Genomic DNA, 22875 nt, shown 5'->3' on the forward strand with positions numbered 1-22875 from the left:
GTGATCCTTGAAATGCCTCTCCTCAACCTGGGCTGGAGTGTGAGGGGACCTCTTCTTGTAAGGGGCAAGATGCAAAGTAGCAGAACACTCTCTCTAATTTACTGTGGTTACTTCCCTTATGTCTAATGAACACAGGCACCTGTCTACTGATCTCAGTGCTGTGGGCTGCTAAGGGTTAATGGTGGCACTGACTTGTGGGCTACTGCATTACCTGACTGCAGCACCAAAAGTGATTTATGCTATTATTTTCTTTGGGGGTTAATTAGGGGCTTGAGAAACTAAAGGGCTGTCAGTGCTAGCTGGAATTGGTCTAGTGCAGCCAGGGGAGAGCAGTCATCCCTCACAGAGTTCTGCCAATATATCTTTGTCCTGAACATCAATACCTTCAGCTTCCACCCCTCAGTGTGGCAGACAGCCCTCCACTCTGACCTCCAGCTACCCTGTTGTCTTGGCATATAGACTTCACTGCTCTGCTGAGTCCTGCCACTTTCACCTGGCAGCTTTCACACTCCTCTGTTATCTTCTTCTTACCTAAGCTTGCCAATAATGCCCATTGATGGACAGGGAAAATTCGTGTGGCATTCTCTCAGAGCCAAGGAAGAGGTATCTCCCGTTGGTATCTCTTACAACTGAGAACTACCAGTTTTCCTTCCTCTAGCTGCCTAGGGCTTGCTAAGACCGGAGAAGCCAACACAGGCTATGGCTGACCCTACCTCTTTGCCCAGATCTTCACGGATAACTTGCTCAATCTCCTGTCTGGTGCTCTGTGGGGCCTGGCTGTGCAGCACTTTGAGGGTGCGGGTGTACTCCTCAGGCAGCAGGTAGTCAAGCGCTCCCAGATGCTGTCCCACCTTGATGAAGGTGCCTCGGTTGGAGCAGCACAACTCCCGGAGGCGCTCAGCAGAGCGCAAGTGCACCTGCGAAGAGACCAGAACATCAGCCAAGCCCTTCTGCTGTCTGCTACACGCACATGCCCACACACGTATCTTTTATTTGTCCAGTATTTAAGCAGACCAAGGATTTCCTTTCTTCATTTTGGGCATCATCATCTAACGTGTTGGTTAAGTATTAGGACTCTGGCTGGGCTGAACCAGACCGGGACAAGATGCTCCAGAGTATAAAGGGCTTTGACACTTGTTTGTACAGGCACCATGATCAGCGACAGCACATTAGTTTTTGGCTCATCCTTGCAGAGAATAAGATGGCTAGCCATAGGGCAGCATTATTTTTGACGCTGTCATACATCACTATGATGCACAGTTTGGGAATCCCTCGTCAAAAGACAAAAGTCAGTACCACAACTATTATGCTAGACTCATAGTGTGAGTGCAGAGAATTAAAGTGAGAGGAAAACCACAGATACCATCCCAGAAAATTTCAGGAACTTGGAAGAAGAGTCTGTTAAAAATCAAAATTACAGATGTCTATTTGGCAGTGAGGACAGTATGTGGGCAGTCCTTCATCTCCCTCACCTCACTCAGACATACACAAGGGGAAATTACACCCCTTCAGTCCAGCCAGGTCTTGGGCTTACTGCTTACATTGCCAATAAAGTCTGCAGTGACAATGGTTTGAGCAACTAAGAATTAGAAGACTTGCCAGCTATGCTCACCATGGCCAAAATGCAACTACCAAATGACAAAATTCATCACCAACCACTTGCCTGGTCTGAATTTTAGCTCTTGGGGTTCATTTTGCTCCTCAAGAATAGGCCAGCCACCACATCCTTCAGTGACAGTGATTTATTCTGTCTTTATTACTCTCACTAGAAAAGCCTTCTGACAAGGACACAGCTATATTGAATATTTAATGAACTTCAGATAAGTTTACTCTGATACATTAATAAAACCTAAGCAAATCAATAACAAAAAATAACTGTGCACCCATCTTCTGTTAACGCTTGACACCTATCTGCATGCAGGCTCCCAATTCCTCTGGCTTCTGCGTCAGAAGTCATTGAAGGTCAAATCCTGTGTCTGCAGTCCTCATCTGCCCGAAACTCTGTGGTGAGGGGCTGCACCAAAAGCCTCAAAGTACATGGCAGAAAGGAACAACACAACAAACATTCATGAACACCACACACCCCCACCGCATTCAGTGGCTGGTTTTGCCCTCTTGCAAAGCGGTGCCATGAGTGTCCCACATTTGGGAACATGTCAGAGGACAGACTGGGTGCTGAGCTGCAAGTGCACAAAACACAGGCCTAGGGGAGTGTGAGGAGAAAGCCTAATGTGCAAGTCTCACACTCAGCATGAGACTTGACAGTCTGATGCATGCACACACTTTCCTAGGTGGAGGCACACAGGCAAGTGTAACTCATGCTAGGTGAGTGAGCTTCACCCAGTATACTGCTGGTTCAAAAACACCTGAAAATACATAGGCAGCAAATAACATCCATGAGCATGCCTGAAGTCTCCTACATTATTGTCCTGTATTTTACAACAGCTCCTCTGTAACAAGCCTCTGCACTGGCTCTTTCCCTACTCGCCTCCCCTGTGTGTAGTGGTGGCAAAAGCAGACCAAAAGGGAACAAGGAAAGGAAGCTGTGAAAGTAGATGAAAAAGCAAGTAAACCAGAGAGGGAGTAATGCGATGAAAGAGAAAGGCAGTGGGAGAGAGGGAGTCAGAGCAGCTGGGTAGTTTGTCACAGTACTGTGAGTGCAGCCCATTACAGGGAAATAGTTTTTATGCAGCTCAAATTACCACCCTCTGCCCACTGCCTCCAGCTGTGGAGGAAACCCCCTGCCAGCAGTGAAGGGCAAGGGGAGTGGTGGCCAGCCACCTCCCCTCAAGGTGTTGGGCAGGCATAGCCAAAGGCACAGCAGGAAACAGGGGCAAGGCTCCTTGCAGATGTATTCCAAAAACCCAGCACTGAGCTCAGCACAGAGCCCTGTGACCTCCCACAGGCACAGAGGAGCCCATCAAATGACTCCAGGCTGCAGTATGGCTTAGGGCAGAGCAGCAGCAACCCTGGGGCTGCAGCACAGTGATGGGTGTCAGGCTGGGCACCCAGCTCAGGGCAGATGTGCTGGCTCCAATGCACTACCCATCCCACATGGATCACCAAGGGAGATTCAAAAAACAGAATGGAAAACTCATGTAGCTAAAAATGCAACTGGTTGTAGGCACGCTTAGATACAGAGCGTATCTTCATATTGGTCACTGCTGAGAAGGAGGCAGAAATAGCTCCTTTCCTCTAGCACAAGCCGAGAGGAAATTCTGGCCTTCCCAAACTTATCCACACTGCTGAGAATATGAGTGGTCTTATGGACACAGCAGTCCAGGCCAGGAGAGACAAGAGGATCCTTACAAAGGGCTCTAGGAACAAAACAGAACAAAATCCCCATGCACAGCATCCTCCACCATGCTCTCTCAACTGGCTTGGCTACGACTCCTAAGAGACAGCTGCCCTGGCTGGCTGGCTGGATCAGGGAATGCCAGCTCCTGCACCTGCTAGAGAGACAGAAGATGGCCAGGCAACTTGTCTCAGAAGGAGGAAATCTATCTATGCAGCCCTATATTTACAAAACTCCAGTCTGCATTAGAGACAGAAGTACAGTGAGCATGAAGCAGGACTGTGAATGAAGCTTTTAAGGTCTCTTTTCTTATCAACCAGGTCAGGGTTTTTAGCACGAAAGTATTCCTAATGCTATCTATTAATTTCTTGGTTCTCCCCATGCTAGGTCACAGTCCAGATGCAGCATTTTTTTCTCTGATAGATGACATTTCCCTCATCATAGGCAAAATAAGAGTGTCACATTCTTACTACAGCACCCAACACTGTTGACCCACGTTTCCATTCTACCCTGGAGAAGATACAAGTTAGATGGAATCCCAGAATGAATCAGAACTTTTCTTCAAAAAATCTCACAAGATACTGCTCTTTGTTGCACAAGCAATACTTCAAAGACTCTTTTTATCAGCAAAAAGCACTGAAAACAACAGATAGTTTTATACGAATCTGCTTGTATGTATCATGCCTAGGAGCACACTGCAGAGAAAGGAAGCATTTCATGTACTGAGAAATATCAAGAATAAGATTCCCTCAGGAAGCCCTTCAGATCACAAATGCTGTCTGTGTATATGTCTCTTTCCTCAGTCCACATGGGCATCTCTTTCTGTCTTAAACCCCTTCCCCAGATTTCAGCAGGACAAATTCTACATTGGCTCACAGCATGGCTATCAGACTCACGTAGTTTACCTAAACTCTGGGTAGATTGGGATTGACTATTAAAACTGTGAAAGTAACAACTGTCAGCTATGGAGAGGAGGCACCTCTAGCATGAAGCACATGCTCAGCAAGCAGAGTTGCAAAGCAGTACTTTTTAATTTACCCAGGAATGTATAAGCAGACCTGGCTTCTCAAGTCATTTGGATGCTTTTCAAGGAGCCTATATTCACAGAGACATTGGCAAAGAACTGCTCTTCAGAACATCAGATGTGTAGGTACCATAAATTGGCAGATGTTAATCAGGTCTTAAAATAAAGGAATTAATTTAGAAGAAAATAAATACCGGTTAAAATATATCAGTGAAAATTTCAGCATCTGGTGACAGACCTGATGGCAAAAGGGCTCAGAAAGGCCACTAAAGAAAGTAAACTAAGTGGTGGAAGCCACTCCTCACATGAAATGTTTCAGAAAAGTTATCCCAACTCTGAAGGGCATAGTCTTAGTTGGCAAAACGTGAAATGAGGATTAGGAATGCAGAGAGAAAATTTGAAATGCAATTAGTCAAAGTCATAACAAACAAGTTACCAGAAAATTCTGGTGATGACTGTTGCCTTCAGGAACACTGTAAACACAGACATCTCACAAAGGACACCATGCTGGATTTTGCCCAGAGGACAGGGTTTGAAAAGCTGCTCCTCCTCACACCTCCATATTGGAGATCGCTCTCATACAGGTGAGCAGGAACAGCTCTGCACCATGTGGTGCCCGCTCACATCCCACCTACTCCCAGCTTGAGCAAGGGAAAGCAGGTACTTCTGCTGCAGGCAGTTCCTTGCATGGAGTAGGATGCTGAGGAGGAGCCTTCCCATCGCTGCTTACAGTGGAGATACATTGTCCAAGACAGTATTTCAAGAAAAGTATCTCCAGAAAATACCTTGAAAACTTCAATCATATAAAAATTAGAGATTAATGCAAAAAGTAGCTGAAAAGTTAATAATTATAATAAAAAGGAGACCTCACATTAAAACCATTAACTTCCAGAGGACTGAAAGGGAATAAGTGTTGCCCTGCTTTTAAGGAAAATCCAGACTAAACTGGGAAATTATAGTCCTGCAAGCTTTATTTCTGTATCAACTAAATTAGTTGAGACAATAATTACAGAGAGTACTAAAAATCATCTAGGTAAATGTGATATGACTGAAAAAATAAGCCAACAGGGATTTTGACGGGAACAAAATCGTTCTTCACCAGTCCATTAAAATACTGTAAAGATGTTAATACAATGGTCAATAGCAAAGAGATATTTATTGGGACTTTCAAGTGGCTTTCAATAAATTTCCTTACAAAGAGTGAAAAGAAAATTCAGTAATTACTGGAGATGCAAGAACATCACTTGTTTTAACCCATTCCCAGCTCAAAAGCCCAGCACTATGGACAGCAGCAGTGGGAGACTTTCCAGTTAGGACAAGGCTGCAACATTTAGCGATGGTTTCACCACAGCTTCATTTCAACCTGCTCTGAGCTCTTTCAGACCAGATGATACTGCAGAAACCCTGTCTATCTTAGCATCTGCATCGTTGTTATTTCCAGTAAGGCTAAACTAGCACTGGCAACAGAGAACCATGATAAAAAGGTAAACAGGTCCAGGTGGTGCCCAGAAGGCAGAAAAAGCTCTCTACTATAAATGGGTTGACCTGCATTCCTGTCAAAAACAAACAGCAGAGTGTCCCATTTCACCTGTTCTTACACCAAGGTTTAATTTCCCTGATAGTGATCTGGCAAAGGAGAGAACAGTGCAGTGACAAAAACTCCACAAGATGCAACAGATATTATTCACCACCATGGAAAAATAAGCCCTGCCATGTCCCTACCAAAGATAGGTGAACAATCAACATATCTGGAAATCACCCTCAGTGTAGATGGCTGCAAGGTTACACATTTTTACATCCCATTTTGCACAATACAGCATTAACCAGTGGCACTCACTGTCACAGGACAGAGAAGCCAAAGCTTAATGGAACTGAGGAAATCTTTGGATATCTATGATAAAACAACCATACCTGATTTTATACGGAGCTTTTCATCTCTAAAAGTGCTTTTACAAAGCTCTTTACAAAACTTAGGATCCCTATTCCCCATTTTACAGACTCATAAGAACATTACAGGTAATAAAATGTCTGAAGGGCTTTACACACTCTTGCTCAAGGCATCAAGACAGAAATTACCCTACTCTCTGGCCACAGTGAGAGACAGAATGCAAACAGGGTGCATTATTAGAATCTTTAAAGAACCTATTTGGTGTATCCAGCTCCCAAATTATGGTTAAATCTTCTGCTGTGGTTAACCTGTTTCCAAGGATCTCCCATATTTACTAAGTTACCTGCCATTGCAAGGACTTGGGATATTGGTGACTGACTCTTGTTTTCTTCCCACAGAACAGCAGAACTGCTGCTTATGGTCTTTCACATTTAGCCCTTGGGATTCAGGGAAGAGCCTTGTGGCACACAGTGGGTGGGAGCATCCCAAGCATATATGCTGTCAGACATCCTGGACAAGAAAGCTCTTCCAGGAATGCCTGCAGTAGCAGGAGACTGGCCTGGAATAGCCAGGCTGTCCCTTGGACTCCCTACAGAGGGAAGAGAGGATGTTATCACACCTTTGTGGTGGGTATCCCCAAAACACAGTAAGCTGGAGAGGGAGAGAAGACATGTCAGAGAAGATAGGAAAGAAACCCGGTCATAGTCCTTTTCTCTTCCACCCCTGATAATGACAGGGCCATATGCACACAACTGGTAAAACTACAGAAGAGCTTTAGATGACTCAGGACAACACAAACCAGAGAGGAATGTGAAAGGATGTCCACCTCAATTTAATGCAATGAGAAACTGAAATCAATGGCCAATAAAACAGGAAAGGTTTAGAGAGGATACAGCTACCAATGATGTGAATAGGGTACTTGGTGCTTTAAGAACACCAATACAAAACCTAGAGCCCATTTCAATAAGAGTGTAGTTGTGTCTAAGGGGCTGTTATCTCCTCTTCCTACAAATCTGAATAAGCATACAGTTAATATAAACTACTATAGCCTTCACTAACACTATCAGCCTGGTCATCAAACTGACTGACAGCAGGGATGCTACAGGGAGACACACAACTCTAAATGGAATTGTTATTGCTTCCTTTTTGTATTATCTTTCCTACTTACCTTTTACAAAAGCTCATTCCTAAGCACACTAGATATTTCCCATTCAAACGTTTCCTTACACTAATACTAGCTGATCATATGGCTGCTGATAGACATATCCATGTCTTTGGAATTGGAACAACTGGTGCAATGTACCTCACTACCTAAAAATTCATTATTTGTGTAAGTTATGTATAACCCAATCAAGATCCTTCAGAAATTCTGGCACAACAGTTCGTTGGCAGTGGGACAGAAAGGAAGTGAGAAAGAAAGCTTTATAGCTTGGAAAGGATAAAGGATGGAGATGATCCCCCAGAATAATGTGGCAATTTCTTAACTTCTCAGTTTCACAAGCACAGAAACAAGGAGTCGCACAGTTAGCAGGATGGCCAATAAACTCTGTACTAATGGAAGGATATACACAGTAAGCCTGTGTCAGACAGCTGAAATCTGGTGTTGGTGCTGTGGCCTTACATCAGCAGTGCTACAAGCAGCTGAATTTAAAGCAAACACATTTCATGAATTGTGCAAAACTTCCCTGGAGATCACAAGGGATTTTTCCAAACCTAGGCCAACACATTTTATGCTGAGCAGATATGCAAGTTCCCACCTTCCAAGCCACCAGGACTCTGAATTTCCACACACAAGTACACACGGACACTGACCTCCCACCTATGCCCACAGTCTTCCCGCTAATACCCTGATTCACAACTTGGTTCATACAGGTGACTAAAGGGTGGCCTAGCAACAAACCCCTATTCTGAGATGTCACTTGGTTCAGGACACATTTACGCTAGGCTGAGGTCCACCTCTTCAGCCAGTTACTCCTCAAGCTGCTCTGGAGAGGAGGAAGCAGGGTCACTCAACTGCAGCACAGAGCACCAGCAGTCACCTTGCTGAACCCTGCCCTTGCTGGCTGGTGCAAACACAACCAGCACCAATTGCCTGCTTGTGTTCCATCTTCATTTTACTCCAAGCTCGGTCATTTGTGCTCTGATTATCTCTCATTACTGACGACCTTGCTGTAATGAGTTTTAATCTGCCTCGTATTAATTAGAAACATTTTCATTAGCCAGCTCAATTTTAGGTAAATAGCTAATAGAAGCAACTGAGCTGCAATTAGTTATCTGTGGGGCAGTTCAGGATAAAAATCAGAAGAGAGCAGCTGTTTCCCCTCTAGACACCTCTGTGATATAATGCACTATTCTGTGTAAGTATCCTGAGCTGGGAGAACAAGGAGCACAGGGAAGGGCTGGTCAGACATAAAGGGAAATAACATTCTGAAATAACTGGGCTGTAGCACTTCTGTGCCTACAGCATTACCTGTATATTCTCTCCCACTACTAGTTCCAGATCTAACTGTTGAATAAAGGAATCTGAGAGTCAAGCTGAGTCCCCTACACCCACAGACATCACCTTCATTGAACAAGGTTCTGCTCTTGAGGCTGTTTCACCCTCTGACTGTTCAACAGGTCCTTCACACTGGCTCTTGTGGGGCATATACATTAATATGAATGGTACTTACATATGAGGGTAAGATCAGATCAGATTTGCACAAGACAGAAGGACCAGACACATGTATACACAGATGTATAATACTTGCAAAGGCAGCAGGTTCACAAAACTGCACTCAGTGCCTTGTTGTCCTGGTATACAACCATATCTGTCCTGTGCTCCATTGCAGAGAACCCAAGGAGGACAGAAAGTAATTCAACAGCACATCTGCAGAAGGCACTGAGACATTTACAGAAGCTGCAATGAAATTAGGCGCATGTCTTGATCCATTGATCACAGTGCCTGCAGCTCCTGTTAAGGAGGCAGGTGAAATGATAATAAATTTGACACAGCATCTCTCAAAATTTGGCTAATAAAATTAATTCAGCTCAGCTTGGATTAGACCATGTGGGATGCCAGTGAAAACAACATGAGTGCTATAAAGACACCATCTTAAATGGAGTTGTGCTTAGCTGTGGTGGGGGCTCTCAGCCATCAGTCCTACTAAGCCCTGTTCCAATTGCTATTTTCAGTTGCTGTAAGAAACAATATCAACTAAGATGTGTGTTACATTCAAGAGTGTTCCCTAAACAGGAGCTGCTGACACACTCTGCAGAAACCACAGACTACTGACTAAACAGCAAGAGACAATGTTGTGCAGTAAAAGTGACCTGAAGGGAGAACACTCCCCAGACAGCTATGTCCATGTAAGGAGACATTGGAAAGGAAATGAGGGATGGTCTTCCTCCATGGGGAGGGTGGGGAGAAGAGCTCCAACAAAGCCACAGTAGGAATTAGCTGTCACTGAAGCTCATACAGTTATGGCTATAACTTCAAAGCTAAGTGAAGGATCCTAGCAGCAGGAATGAAGATGGAGATCTGACAGCCTCTTCCCTTAGTCCCCACAATCCATCCTACAATAAAATGGAGCTGGAAAAGCCATGGACTCTACAGGAAGCCCAAACAGACAAAAGATACACTGAAAGACACTGAAAGATAAGTTTTATCAGGATGCATGGCCCAAGCACCAAAGAAAAGATTGAGAAAGCTCAACTAAGTCTCATCTAGTTCAGCAGCTGAGGGTCAAGACAGGGTAGCTCCACACAGTCTGCTCTCTTACTGTGGGTGTGCAGAAAAGAAGGACGCGCAGAGGCAGCCGTTGCAGCTGGAGGGGAGAAATAGTCACATCCACTTTGTCAACACTGAAGAATGTGGGCTGACATTTTTCTCTTCCCAACAGTTGAATCCCACCCTACCAGCTGCACGTCACAGCTGACCTCCAGTCAAGACCTATCTGAGTCAACGTCAGGCGATTAAATCGTGCAGCAGCAGCTTCTCCCCCTTGTACATATGCAACTCCTCTCCTGACAGGTCACTCCAACGGCCACAGGAGCAGATCAAGCAGGCTCCCTCTCTTACAGCCATGCGGACACGCCAGCATTCAGCTGGGTGACAGAACCCAGAAAGAAGGGTTTCCATTTGCAGTCTCTCTAAAAAGAGTACAGCCCCTTACCAAACCCACAGAGGCAGATTCCTTTCCCCTTCTTTAATCTGAGAAGCTCTGACCTTTAAAGTACAGACCTCTTCCCACCGGAACAGGATGCCTGAAGAGAAAGGAGACAGTAACACATGAAATACCTATAAGTGATTAAGTTGGATTGACAAGGAAGTCAAGAAAGATAACAACGATGGGATTACACTGTCAATTCCAAAAAACTGCAGTGACTGTCACAGCACCACATCCAACAGAGAGTGCCAGTAAGTCATCACCAATGGCAAAGTGCAGTTCTACTTTTAAAAGTGCCTATGTTGAAAAAAAAACCAAAACAAACACAGAATGTTCCCTTGTTACTCAGCAGGTCTGTTCCCTTTAGGGTATCAGTCAGAGCTGTTGACTTCAGTGAAAAAATATATATAAATAACTCCAGCTTTTTCATCTAGTTGACACTACACAGCTCCATACCAAGAAAGACAGCTGGTGTCCATTAGCATCCCAGCAATGTCACCAGTATGGGAGGCTGAGCTGGTGTCCCTTCTGATTCATATACAATCAATAGACTTGTTAAACTGCAATTAGAAGGTCAGATCCTTCCTTGCAGCCACTCCTGTGCTTTCTCACTGAAAACAATAGGTTTCTGCAGGTGTTAAGGGAAGGGGAATCTGGAAAAAATTGGCTTTGTGGGGCCACTGAAGGCAGCATTTGGGCTACTGAATCGTTATGGATGCTGGAAACACAAGGAAGAGAGAGAACCTACATTGGCTTTGAGAGGATCACTTTAAAATAGCAAGAGATAGCAGTTTAATGAAGTAAAAGATAAATATCTGACATGGTACCAAACTGAGATGAACAAAAGGAGCCCGGGTGAGACCGCATGTTGATTATTCATTATCCAGAGTAGATTGCTTTTGCTCCCACAATAAGCAGAAGGAATTACCCCCAGCAGTACCAGAGGCAACTCCCTTTACTGCAGCTGGTATCACAATGAACAACACTGTACATGCCTCCCCTGCACTTGGCTGTGCCTCACCAATGTTGTGAGGGGACTAAAACTGAGATCATCTTTATATACAATTATATATTCAACATTTTGCCCTTACCATTGCCAGTTGTTGAGTTTTCCCTCTCATCTTAGAGATGAATGAGCATCCATGAGGCAGGGATGCTACATTTGTAAATGCCAAACATAAGAACCTAAAGTAAAATAGTCAGTAAAGCTGTTGGATGTCTTGTCACACTCTAATTTTAAGGAAACAGTGTCCTTCCACCTGTTATCTCACTGTCAGTCATTACTTTATTTACAAGGAATTGGGTGCAACAGAAAACTTTACCAGTATATGGGGAGCTGTGCATACAGACAAGAAGAAAAGGAGCAGAAAGCCTCCACCTGCAGGTTACTGATCTCATCCAGGATCAGTGTTTCTGGTCAATATTTAAGAGTGGTTCAGTCTACAATATTATAGAATAGATTTCTGCACTATTGCCTGTGAAGGGACATCCCTATGTTTATCCTCCATCCTTCCAGAGAAACAACTACAAACATCAGGAAAGGCGCTTTATCGAGTAAAAATCTAGGGTGGTTTTTCTTGATTTAAAAGATGCTTATTACCACAGCTCTCCTGTGCAAGTACCCCAAAGGGCAGGGTAAGGGAAGCCTAGTCCATCACTACTCACAACTTTAGTGGGGAGAAAGCTGCATATTGGGTAGCATTTGCCACAATTTTAAAACAAAAGCACCATCTAGGAATCCAGATGTTTCAGTCTGAATCTGACAAAAGTTAACACTGCTTTGCAGAATGGGGAGAATATAGTACAAAAGGCTAATACTGGACATGAAAATCCAAAGATGACACTGCACTGGAGATAACAGGCAAGAGCCAATCTCCTTTGACAGGCTAGTCAAAGATGGCTAATGTCTAGCCTTGGCTAAAGGCAAACAGTTAACTCAAGACAGAAGGCAATTGGTGCAAAACCTGACAGAACAATAATACTGACAAAGATCCTCCAAAGAATCAGACCTTGCTGGCAAAGTACAGTCAGCACTGTGTATATTCCCAAAGACAAAATTTGCATGCCAAAAAGGACCACAGAGAATTAGCACAACACAAGATGGATATAAAGCAAAGAAATGAAATCAGATGCTAGTAATCCAAAACCAATGCTATCTATGACATCTAGCCTCAAATATTTAATATTAAAGCATTTACATATTTCACAGAGAGATAGAGATCCCATGAAGAAGAATGAAGTCACAGTGAAACTGGGAGTTGGTGTCAGCAGGCAGGAGAAGATGGAAAATGGGGTAAACATGGTTTTGATTTGGTCTCTGGAAAAGAGTGGAGCTTCACTGTTCTCTCATTAAGGAGATTATGGCACGGAAGGGAGCTGTGCATTGATTACCACTGAAGATTGGCTCCCTTTCTGGACGGGGACAGAGTGCTGCAGGGACAAGCACTTGGCTGGAGATGGTAAGATGGAACTCAGTCCTAACTACAGAGATCCTTTGATGAGTGACTACTGCCTGACTTGAGTGAGTGAGACTTGAGTGAGACATCAAGGCAAAGCTGGTAACATGAACAGGCCTGTGGTGGAGCTTCTTTAAATCTACATTATGCCTATTCTGAAGCCTAAAATTGGCTCCTTCTTAACTGTTTGCTCATCAACACCTGGCATTCACTAGCATCCCATAGTAGCCAGTCGGCTATGAGATACATACCTGTATATACAGTGCCTCTTTGAAAGCACAGTTACCAAGTCTATGTGGATTGCTGTCCCGATTACACATACCTTGGGTGACCTTCTAAACACAGTAATGAGAAATACAAAGCCTTCAGTCATGGGGAGGCAAGGTGCCACAATCCCCTCTACTATAGGAAGGCAGCCATCTTTGGGCCACACCACAACAGTTCCCAGAAAGCACCCCACAAGAATAACTTGGAGCAGGTAGTCTGCAACTTCCAGGGGGACATGAGCAGGTGGAACATCACTGGCCACTTGGAACTCAACCAGCCCATCAGATTTGACCTCCTTGATAGAGAGAACCCTTAGTGGCAATAAAGTAGTCCAGATAATGATTGCGTCTTGTTCTAAAATCCATAAAATCCACAAGTCCGGCACTCCTCACTTCCAAGCCTTCATGACACTGCTCAACCATGATGCAGAGAGAAGACACTGGTCCAATACTAACCATGAAGACCTCCCTTCCATATGGCAATGCCTAGACTCAAGCTCATTTTGGGACATAATATTGGGAAACCAAAAGCTCAATAAAAGCATGCTTGGAAATCCATTCTATACTCTAGTCCTACTTTTGCAAATCCCCCATCTCCAAAAAAATATGTTGGCTTACAGAGAAGCATGTGTTTCTAGCAGTTGTATGGGAGCCGCTAGATTTTACTGTTCATTTGCCTAAAAGAAGAAAAAGAAATCTCCTCTGTTGGCCTATTAATCTGTCATAACAAGATCCTTCATAATTAGTTTGTCCCGAACAGTTGCTTTGTAACAGTAGTGAGAGAATATTTCAGGAATGGCAATTACCTCTGGTGTCAAAATGATGGGGAAAACAAATGTTCAACCATCAACAAAATGTAGTGCCGTTTCCACTCCCACCTGATGGTGGGTGACAGCACTGCACATCAGAATTACAGTGCGGTTAATTACTAGGCATGTTGCAACTAAGAATTCATTTCCCCTCTTGAGATGAAATTTGTTGAGCAATGCAGGTGGAAGGAGGGGCATCTGCCATTGGGATGGGGGTCATGTGAGGAAATGGTCTTATTGATACAATGCTGCTTCTTTAATTTACTACACATATGTCCAACAATTTTAAGCAGTGAGCACTATTTAAAGGAACTTTATTGCCTATGCATATATCCCACCATTTCAAAGATTTTGCAAAAGGACAGAGCTTGACTTCTTTCTCGTTGCTTTATCTAAATTTAGTATCCTTCAAATAAAATTCATGTCTGTATTAGTTTTTCCATACTATCCAAACTAATATGAAATACAATGGGTTTCTTGGCTGTTTGTAAATGGAAGAGTTCCTTGGGTTGTGAGCTCATTGGATTTCAGCATGTTACGGGACCTGACATCTGACTGTTTCTGGTGTGAGATTTCCAGGAATGAAGCTAAGGCATTCACAGCGTGGAGCTCACCTCCTCAGATGAGTACCAAGCTCTGCCAGATCTAGGAATCCTATTCCAGAAAGGGAATAGGAAGGGGAAACCTGCTGTCTTGGCTGTCATTGACACAAGTGTGCAAAACCACAGCCTGAGAGCTGTCCTGCCTGGGAGAGCTGTCCTGCCTGGGAGAGCTGTCCTGCCTGGGAGAGCTGTCCTGCCTGGGTTTGGCACCTGGGTCTTAGTTCTCTCAGAAAATTAAGATCCTGGCAAATCTTTCCCCCATAAATTACTAAGGAATGCAAGGCCAGGTGGGGTAAACCTGTATCCAATCTACCAGCAGCACGGTGGGGGGTCAGGGAAGTGGTAGCCAGGGCTGAGGCACCAGTGGGGAGAGGTAAGGGCAGAGCTGGAGGAAGCAGGAAGCTGATTCAGGCCCGGTAGAGGATGGCAGCGCAAGTGAACAGAGGTCAGCTGTGCAGGGCGAGTGTGGGAAACTGTATGAGTTCAGATGGGGATACACCAGGAGAGATGCACACATGAAGCTACTTCTGCATCTATTTTGCTCAGTCCTCAACCACATTACCAAGCACTTGCTACCCTAAAATCAAAACATAGGTTTAAAAGAATTAAACATCATCCTCACTCCTGATACAGATTCAGTCCCCAGCCTGCAGCCTTTGGGGAGAGTGGAAGTCAAGAAAAGTTGCAGTGGATCTAACCTTGCCAGTCAGGGAGACAAGCGGTACCAGCTTCTGGGAGCCCCTTCCATGCATGAAGTTGCAGCCACCTCATCTTCAAGCACACAGCCCCAAACAAGCACCTGCTCAGGGTGAGGAAAGCGTAGTTCTAGGTAATGGCCTTGCTGTTTCCTCACTCCCCATCACTCAAGAGCCATCATTTCAATTTAATAACATTCCCCTGTCAAGGATCACCACTCTGTATGTTGGCAGAGAATAACCCCCAATTCAGATTGGAACAGCAAAACCTCAGCTTGCTGCAAGAAACAGAAGCAGGGAAGTTGTCCTGGAGAGGAAGAGGAGAGACAGAACAGGTGATACCAGAGCACTGCAGAGATTAAACAGCTTCTGCTGGGCTCTGGAAATGTCCAGCTGTGTTGCCTGACTGTGAATGCAAAGGAAAGGGCCCAAGGGAGGAAAGCATATCTTCCCTACTTCACACAACACTCCTATGATAAATAAAGCCTGCTGCCCTTCAGCAATTCTGTAAAAAACAACTTATGTTCAGAGGAACCCTACAATAACAAACAGGCTGCACAGTAACAGAGTTCACAGGCTACTCAAAATGAGTACATTTTCAAACAGAGACTGCAGGGGCCGTAAAGACATTTTAGGAGATGGGGTTTTTTTGAAAAGCAATTCTGCTAGTGACCTTTTCAGTGAATTTACCTCTAAATTCAGCAAAACTAGCAAGATAGTAAATGCATCCAGGCTTGGCAGCAGGCATTTCATAAAACACCGGGTAGGTACATATATGTGCAGGCTCACACGCAAATTCATTGTTAAAGTGGAGCTAGGAACAGAGTGGAGGCTGTATAAAGACCACCCTTGTCACTATGTTTATCTGCTCACTGTGGGACCCTCCCACGTCACATCGACTCAGTACACTGACAAAAACAAGTTGTTACTGGTGTCAGGCCTGCCAAGATGATGCTGCTGCAGAGGAAGGAGCAGCAAGCTGCTCTGAATGGTGCACCATCAGCACAATGTGCAGCCACTGAAACAGAGCTCTCAAGCCAAAAAAGATACAAGTAAGCAAAAAACCAAGAAAAATAAAGACACCTCAAGTCAGTTCTATGGGACCAAAAATAGGCTTAACTAGTCTAGCAGTGAAAGTGATTACTATCTTGGATTGACTCTTCTAAAGTCATCTTTGAACCTTCGACTCTGTCTCAGAGGTGGCTACTTTACCAGAAGTATTCCTACCCGAACACAGTGGCACATGCCTACAGGCACAGATGTGTCTGTCCAGATGCACAGAAATGGAGATTTCTAGGCAGGACACCTGAACACCCTAGTAAATAAAGCAAGGGCTAGCTTTAAAACCTAGTACTGAACATTACTTTTTGGTTGTTCCTAGACTAAATCAGCAACTGCCCCAGCTCAAGAGGAACCTAGTCCCCAGGGCTTCCTCAGCCTGCCTGGTTCTGAGGCACCAGATGGAAGAATACAGCCGAGTTCCTTTCAGAGACACCTTTCCCTCAAGTATGCAAACAGGGTACCCCCACATACGTAAAAGAGTTTGCCTGGAACTCACTAAGACACTTCCCACATTGCCAAGAAGTCCAGAGGAGTGTTTGCAAGACACCACCCATCACAGCAACTCCCTCACCACTGACTTAACTGACTAAATGAAGACACTGGCTTGACAGGTAAGATAATTGTGAGCTACCCTCCAGCACATCCTTTTATCAGATATACTTTGGAGAGAATGTGATAAGGTCACTGGTTTAGCAGAGTAAATCTACAGCATTCAGTCCTGCTCTGAAGTTCCAACCTGGCCTGATACATGAAATACCTTTTGCACACCACGCTACTCTCTTCACTCCTGGTTTTACATCTCTGTACTCCTAATTTTGGGTCCTTCAAGATGGTGTTTCATTGCAAGTTGACTACAACAACCTTAGGAAAGGGAACAGAATCCACAATATGGATCTTATTAAGGACTCAAAGGGCAAATAAAACAACACTTGAGAAGTCCAGTTTGACATTGCAAGTACTGATATGTCTCTATCCCCAACAGAAACTTTTAGGTATCTATTTTTCCTAGTCTCAGATAAGATTATTTCTATTCTCAAGCCAGGTGTCTTCCTGTTCTTAAAATAGGTTAAAGTACTGACTACCTGTCAGCTCTACTGATTTTACAGGTGGCCCCCAACAACTATATAAACTGGCCAGTAGTTCAAGGCTACACAGTCCTTAGTAAGAAAATATCCCAAATTAGGGCCTCATCCAAAGTCAGTGGGATCAGCCTTAAGTCACTTACAGTGGCATCCTAAGCAATTTCTGCTTTTTGTTTCCTTCCCTCTTTACACAGACCTTCAAGCCTCTGAGAAATCCTATGTTTGCATCCATTGGCACCGCTCACATGTAGGGTGGAAATCTAGGCAAATCAAACATGAGTTCTTCAGAGAAGATACCATCTCTTGCCATATCTCTTCACTTTGTACTGTTGAGTATTCATTTTTGTTCATTTCACATTGGGACTCAAGGCGACATCCAAACATTAAATAAAACATGATTATTTCTCCACTTCCCATTTGTCCTTTTATAATGTTTCTTATGATGCAAATTCCTTGCAGCACTGCATTCTTCAAGGGCTTCCTAATGGTTTCCTCACTGCACCGGGTGGGATACTCTTCAGATACTCCTCTGGCTACTGTGTACCTCTTCGGTAGCTGTAAGGAAGCAAAGCGATGAGGTCCTCGGGGATTCAAATAAAAAGGGATAGCCCCACCTGGAGGAGAGATGGCTAAAAGCTCCCAAGGCACACAGTGTCACTCCTGCTGGGGAGCTGAGGGAGATAGCTCAGCCATGCGGTGTGCCTGTAAACTCACACTCATGCTCCTGGAGCAAAGCTCTTCAGGGACAAGAGTGCACAGCCAGGAAAAAAGGTGCAATAAATGAGGCACTGCCTCTTTTCCCTCACTTCTCTCCTTCTTCCTCCTCTAAAAATGTCACAGTAGATGGCCCATTTCTCTGAATAAATCACTCCAGATGACTGAAGAACATCTTGTTTCATAGCACACATCCCAGAAAAAAAAGGACCTTCCTAATGCTACAAAATTAAAACCTAGAGATGCTGTGGCCAGAGCGTTCAGCTGACACCACTCTAGAAAGCACAAGGAGGAAAAGGAAGTGTCGTATAATTATAAGACTTATTTTACAGCTTGTTATGTGTTTTCAGTGCAAAGCTTTTGTGCTTTATGTGTTGGCAGGAAGTTTGCTAGACAGCAGTGCTCAAAATGTAGAGTAATCAAGCCACCAGCTGGCCTTGGTAGTAGCTTTTTTAGATGGCATTAGTGTCGACCATGCCTTTTAGATGAAGAGACATCCTGGGGAGCACATAATAGGGCAACCAAACATGATCAGCTCAGGGACTGTGGATGGGCTCTGAAGCTCTTCACCTCTCTATTACTGGTTCCATTTAGTTTGGTGACAGAAAGTCACTGCCACCTAATGGTTATTCCATGTCTCATAGGGAAGTTTATTTGCTTCTCACCTCAGTTCACCACAGGTTGAAACACAAGCAATGAGAGCCACCACTGCACACACTGGCTGTGGTGTAGAATAGCCCACAGTCCCCATTCAAAGCTGCCTTTCTGAAGGAATGCCATGGAGAGTTCCTGGTGACTTCTCTCTGCAGATGCACTCCACCTCCATCAGGAAGAAACTATTTTAGGACATCACTTACTATTTAAGGCACACAGTGTTACTGAATCATGAGGGAAGTCCAAAGACACAGGCTATTTCATTGGTTTGAACTATTCAGAAACTGTAGATTATTTTTGAAAAACACACACATGTATACCCACTCCTGTTCTTTCCAGAATCCATCACTTGGGCAACTTCACTGTGAGACAAAACTCATTCTCAAAACACCCACTCCACTGTGAGAAGAAAACGTAACAAATGCCAGGAATAGCCTCCAAGGAACAAGAAATTGTATCTGCATAATGATGGCACAAGGTTATGCTTTCCAAATATTTGCCCAGGTACTGACAGCCTGATAACCTAAAGTTTGAATGAGGAGAACATCCTCATTCTGCTCTCGAAAGGAGGATATTTAATTAACTTCCCCAAATGGCTTTTCCCTGACAAAGCAATTCTGTAGCCAACAGTTAATTCAAGAATGGATTCCCACTGTCTCATGAGACACCTTGATCACAGATCCTTTTTCTCCTTGCTATCTCCTCTTCATTAAAAAAACCCCACCTATATCCACACTCAAAGCAGTAACCTCTTGTCTTACAGAAGAAAACGACACAAAAATGCCCTGCTCAAGATTTTCAACTGTGGCCACTTGTGCCAAAATCTGCAAGACAACTGACTCATTGCAATCCTGTTACTACATTGACAACAACTCAGAATCCCTTAAGCAAACTGTACGTTGTGACACACCTCCTGACTGATAGCAGAATCAACAGAAATTGATGCCAGCAATGTAGGAGGCGTCAGCCAAGACATCCAGATGCTACGATGAGAGGCATGCTGGAAGTGTCACAAGGTAGCCTGACTTGAGACTGGGTAGACAAACACTCAGAAAAGCCAACACTCAAGGATGCAGAAGAACATCTGAGAAATGTAGCATTCTACAAAAAAAAAATCATTTGCTGAGAAAGCAATAGTTAAGGAAATGGCACGGAGCAGGCTGCCCTCCTTTCTCCTCTGACTCAGTGCAAGCAGGGGCAGAAATTAAAAGAAATGCCCAAGCTTAGATGTGGCAAAGATGTCCAGAATCATTTAATGAAACAGACATGAATTGAGGAAAGTTCGTCTCTCCTAATGCTCCTGACACTAGACCTACAGACATAAGATGTCTTGGGGCCAACCACAGCTACCACTGGCCTTGACATCAGTACATTGGCATTATCATCATATGCAGGAAAAGGGCACATACCCCAGGAAGGATCTTCAACTTAGGAGAAAGATGAAGTTTCCTATGTGGTCCAGCCACCAGTGGTGAGATGAAGCAACCACTGGGAAGGCATAAAGCCTGAGCACTTAAGCACATTCATTCCTGCAACAGACAGGAATGGAAAAGAAAAGACATTTTTTTCTCTTGGTTGTTGCTGAGGAAAGGCTGTGAGTGCCATCAGCTAAGTGGATTCTTTTATCTCCTGGTTGACAGGAGAACCAACCTCAGGACACGTGGTGAATTCCCATCAACTGCTCCCTGCCTTATGGTAAACAGTAAAACACCCCCAATCTGCTGGCCATAAAAAAAGTGCTGAGAACTGAGGGGCTGAGACTATTAGCATCAAATGCAGTCCATGAGGGACAGAAAGATATAGTAAGATTGAAGATAATTCCTTGGAGCTAATCAGGAATCTGGCTAAAAGTCCATGGGGAACCCATTTTCTTCTTAATCTGTTTTGCATTTAATTGCTTCCTAATGACTATGTCCCTGTTTGGCCCCAATAGGTTGAGAGACTGGTGGTGCCATTGAAGCTTCCCGTCTCTCATCTGAGGCCATGGGTAATTTACAGACTCCAATTTAATGGCTTACTGAGAATCCATGGAGAGCAAGTTAAGCATTATTTGCACTGGAGTAGCACCCAGCAGTACCTACTGAGTACCAGGAGGAGATCCACAGAAAAAAAGTGTTTTGCCACTCCCAGCTGCAAACTCCCATCTCAGACACATATGGAGCTGTATCGCCTCACCAGAGACAGAGGAACAGCAGCCACATTCAGACCTTTTGGCACTATCTGCAGTCCCTGGCCACCCTATCACACACACACACACCCCCTGCCTCACAGAATCTCTCCTATAGCACAGCACCAAAACTGATTCTGAAAATCAGTAGCCAACTCATACATATGCTTAAAAGAAAATTCCAAACTCTCAGTTTATGAAGAGGACGTTAAACTGGCCCCACTGGAAGGACAGAAAGCAAAGAGAGTAGGATGAATGGCTGACAGCAACAGAGAACTATCCAGGGCAGAAGTTAGTAGAAGCAACATCTGGATAAGTATCCTTAATACACAATACTTACTTGGGAGGGGAATTCACATCTTCTTGGTCCCATCCAGTTAGTAATCTTTAGTACCAATTCCAATGGGGCAACTTCTTAAAAGTGATTCTGAGATAGTACAAGACCACAAAATCAGCTCCCACAGAGAGTTAAAAGAGCTGCAAGATGGTAAAGATGTGGTTGCCATTCACTTAGAACTGCACTGAGATAAAGGGTTTGGTGTGCAATTGTCCAGGCCCAAAAAAATCTCCCATGACAAACTGATGCTTCACTAGTACAAGCTCTACAGGGATGCTGCTGAGGAACCCAGAAGTGCTGTCACTGCCAGGCTCAGTGGTGGTACTCCATAACACCTGCCAACAGCAGGACAGGCCTCCACTGGCCAACAAGTTTTACTAACTAGTGCTATGTCTGTGCCTACTTCCTCTTATCTCCCAGGTCATGCCCCTTCATGCAGCCATAGGCTAGTGCTGGCCACACCACATAGTCCTGTGCCATGCTGGCATGCTGTGCTTGCCGCTGGCTCTGCCACACACAGGGGCTGACTCAGCTAGTCTTGGCTGCCAACAGGGAGGGTGCAGCTCCGTGCAGTGCCAGGAAACAGGGCCCTTTCTGGCTGCCTGGGGCACAGATTGATGAACCATCAAAACCTGCATGACAGAGGTTAATGAAGCTACGGGGAGATACAGCAAAAGGTCAGGAGTTTGCAATGGCTGCTGCAAACTCTGCCAAATGATAAGCTGTTCACAGCACTGATAACTCCATAACTTGGGTATCACTTAAGAAAGCTACAAGCAGCCCTTCTGCAAACCAGATTTCAAAAGAACACGGGCAGAGACATGGGCAGAGGAACAGTGAAGCTCCAGACTCCCACACATCTATCTCCATTTTATTCCAGGGCATCAGTGCCTCTCAGTTGGGATGGGGAGCTACAGCAGAACAGCTTAGCATCTTCAGGTAGGAGAGGATGAGAACAAGCTCAAGGAAGTCATTCTGCAAACTATTCCATATATGCTAAGACCATACAGATGATTTGGATTTTCTGCCAGAGGAATACTAAACCATACTGGAGACCAATGTCACTGATTTCTACTTTACCCAACACTGTTTCCAGCTTTACAGTCCTTCCAATCTGAGAATCCCTGGAGAGCACCACTCCATGCATTATGACCACATCAGTGGCCTAAATCCTACACACATTAAGAAGAAAAATGAGGTTAAAGACCTTAATTTAAACATACTATGCAGACTGGGCTAATTTGGCACAAGCCATATTTCCCACTCCAAGGAGGCCTGAAGCTGGAATAGCAGAGAAACCCTGGCTACATACACCACATGCACTCAGCTAAAACTAGGTGTCATTCACAGCTCAAGGTACTAGAGGGCTGTAAGCTGGAATAAAAGATGCAGCACAAGACTTGAGAAGAGCAACAAGGGTGCTTATCTTCCTTCTCACTAGAAATGTTTTTTCTAATGTTAGTTACATTAGAATGTTATTTTCTAATGTTAATTACTGATATCAAAACACAACAATGTGTTTTTCACTGAGATGTATGCTTCTTCACTCAATTCTCATTTCCTTAGAGATCTGCAAGTCTGATTGATCCCTATTATTTCCCTTTCAACACACTCCTCCTACTTAAATCCCTCAGCCTTCATGTTATGGCCACTACCAACCAATAAGCAGGATAAGA

At 44.3% G+C, this 22875-nt stretch overlaps 1 protein-coding gene across 8 annotated transcripts in view; it reads right to left on the reverse strand.

The window, feature by feature from the left end:
- Positions 1 to 22875, reverse strand: part of ADCK1 (aarF domain containing kinase 1) — a 79622-nt gene that overhangs the window by 48873 nt on the left and 7874 nt on the right. For 6 of the 8 annotated variants that reach the window (XM_027638124.1, XM_027638125.1, XM_027638132.1 and 3 more), the window contains 2 exons: positions 17640 to 17882; positions 714 to 917 (listed from right to left, as the gene is read on the reverse strand). In XM_027638124.1, coding sequence (XP_027493925.1) covers positions 714 to 917; positions 17640 to 17882 — 447 coding nt within the window. The remainder of the gene's footprint in view (positions 1 to 713; positions 918 to 17639; positions 17883 to 22875) is intronic. The other 2 variants (XM_027638129.1, XM_027638128.1) reach the window with 1 other exon arrangement.

This window comes from Corapipo altera, unplaced genomic scaffold, assembly GCF_003945725.1.
Source record: "Corapipo altera isolate COAL_440 unplaced genomic scaffold, ASM394572v1 23, whole genome shotgun sequence".
In the NCBI taxonomy this organism is placed as follows: Eukaryota; Metazoa; Chordata; class Aves; order Passeriformes; family Pipridae; genus Corapipo; species Corapipo altera.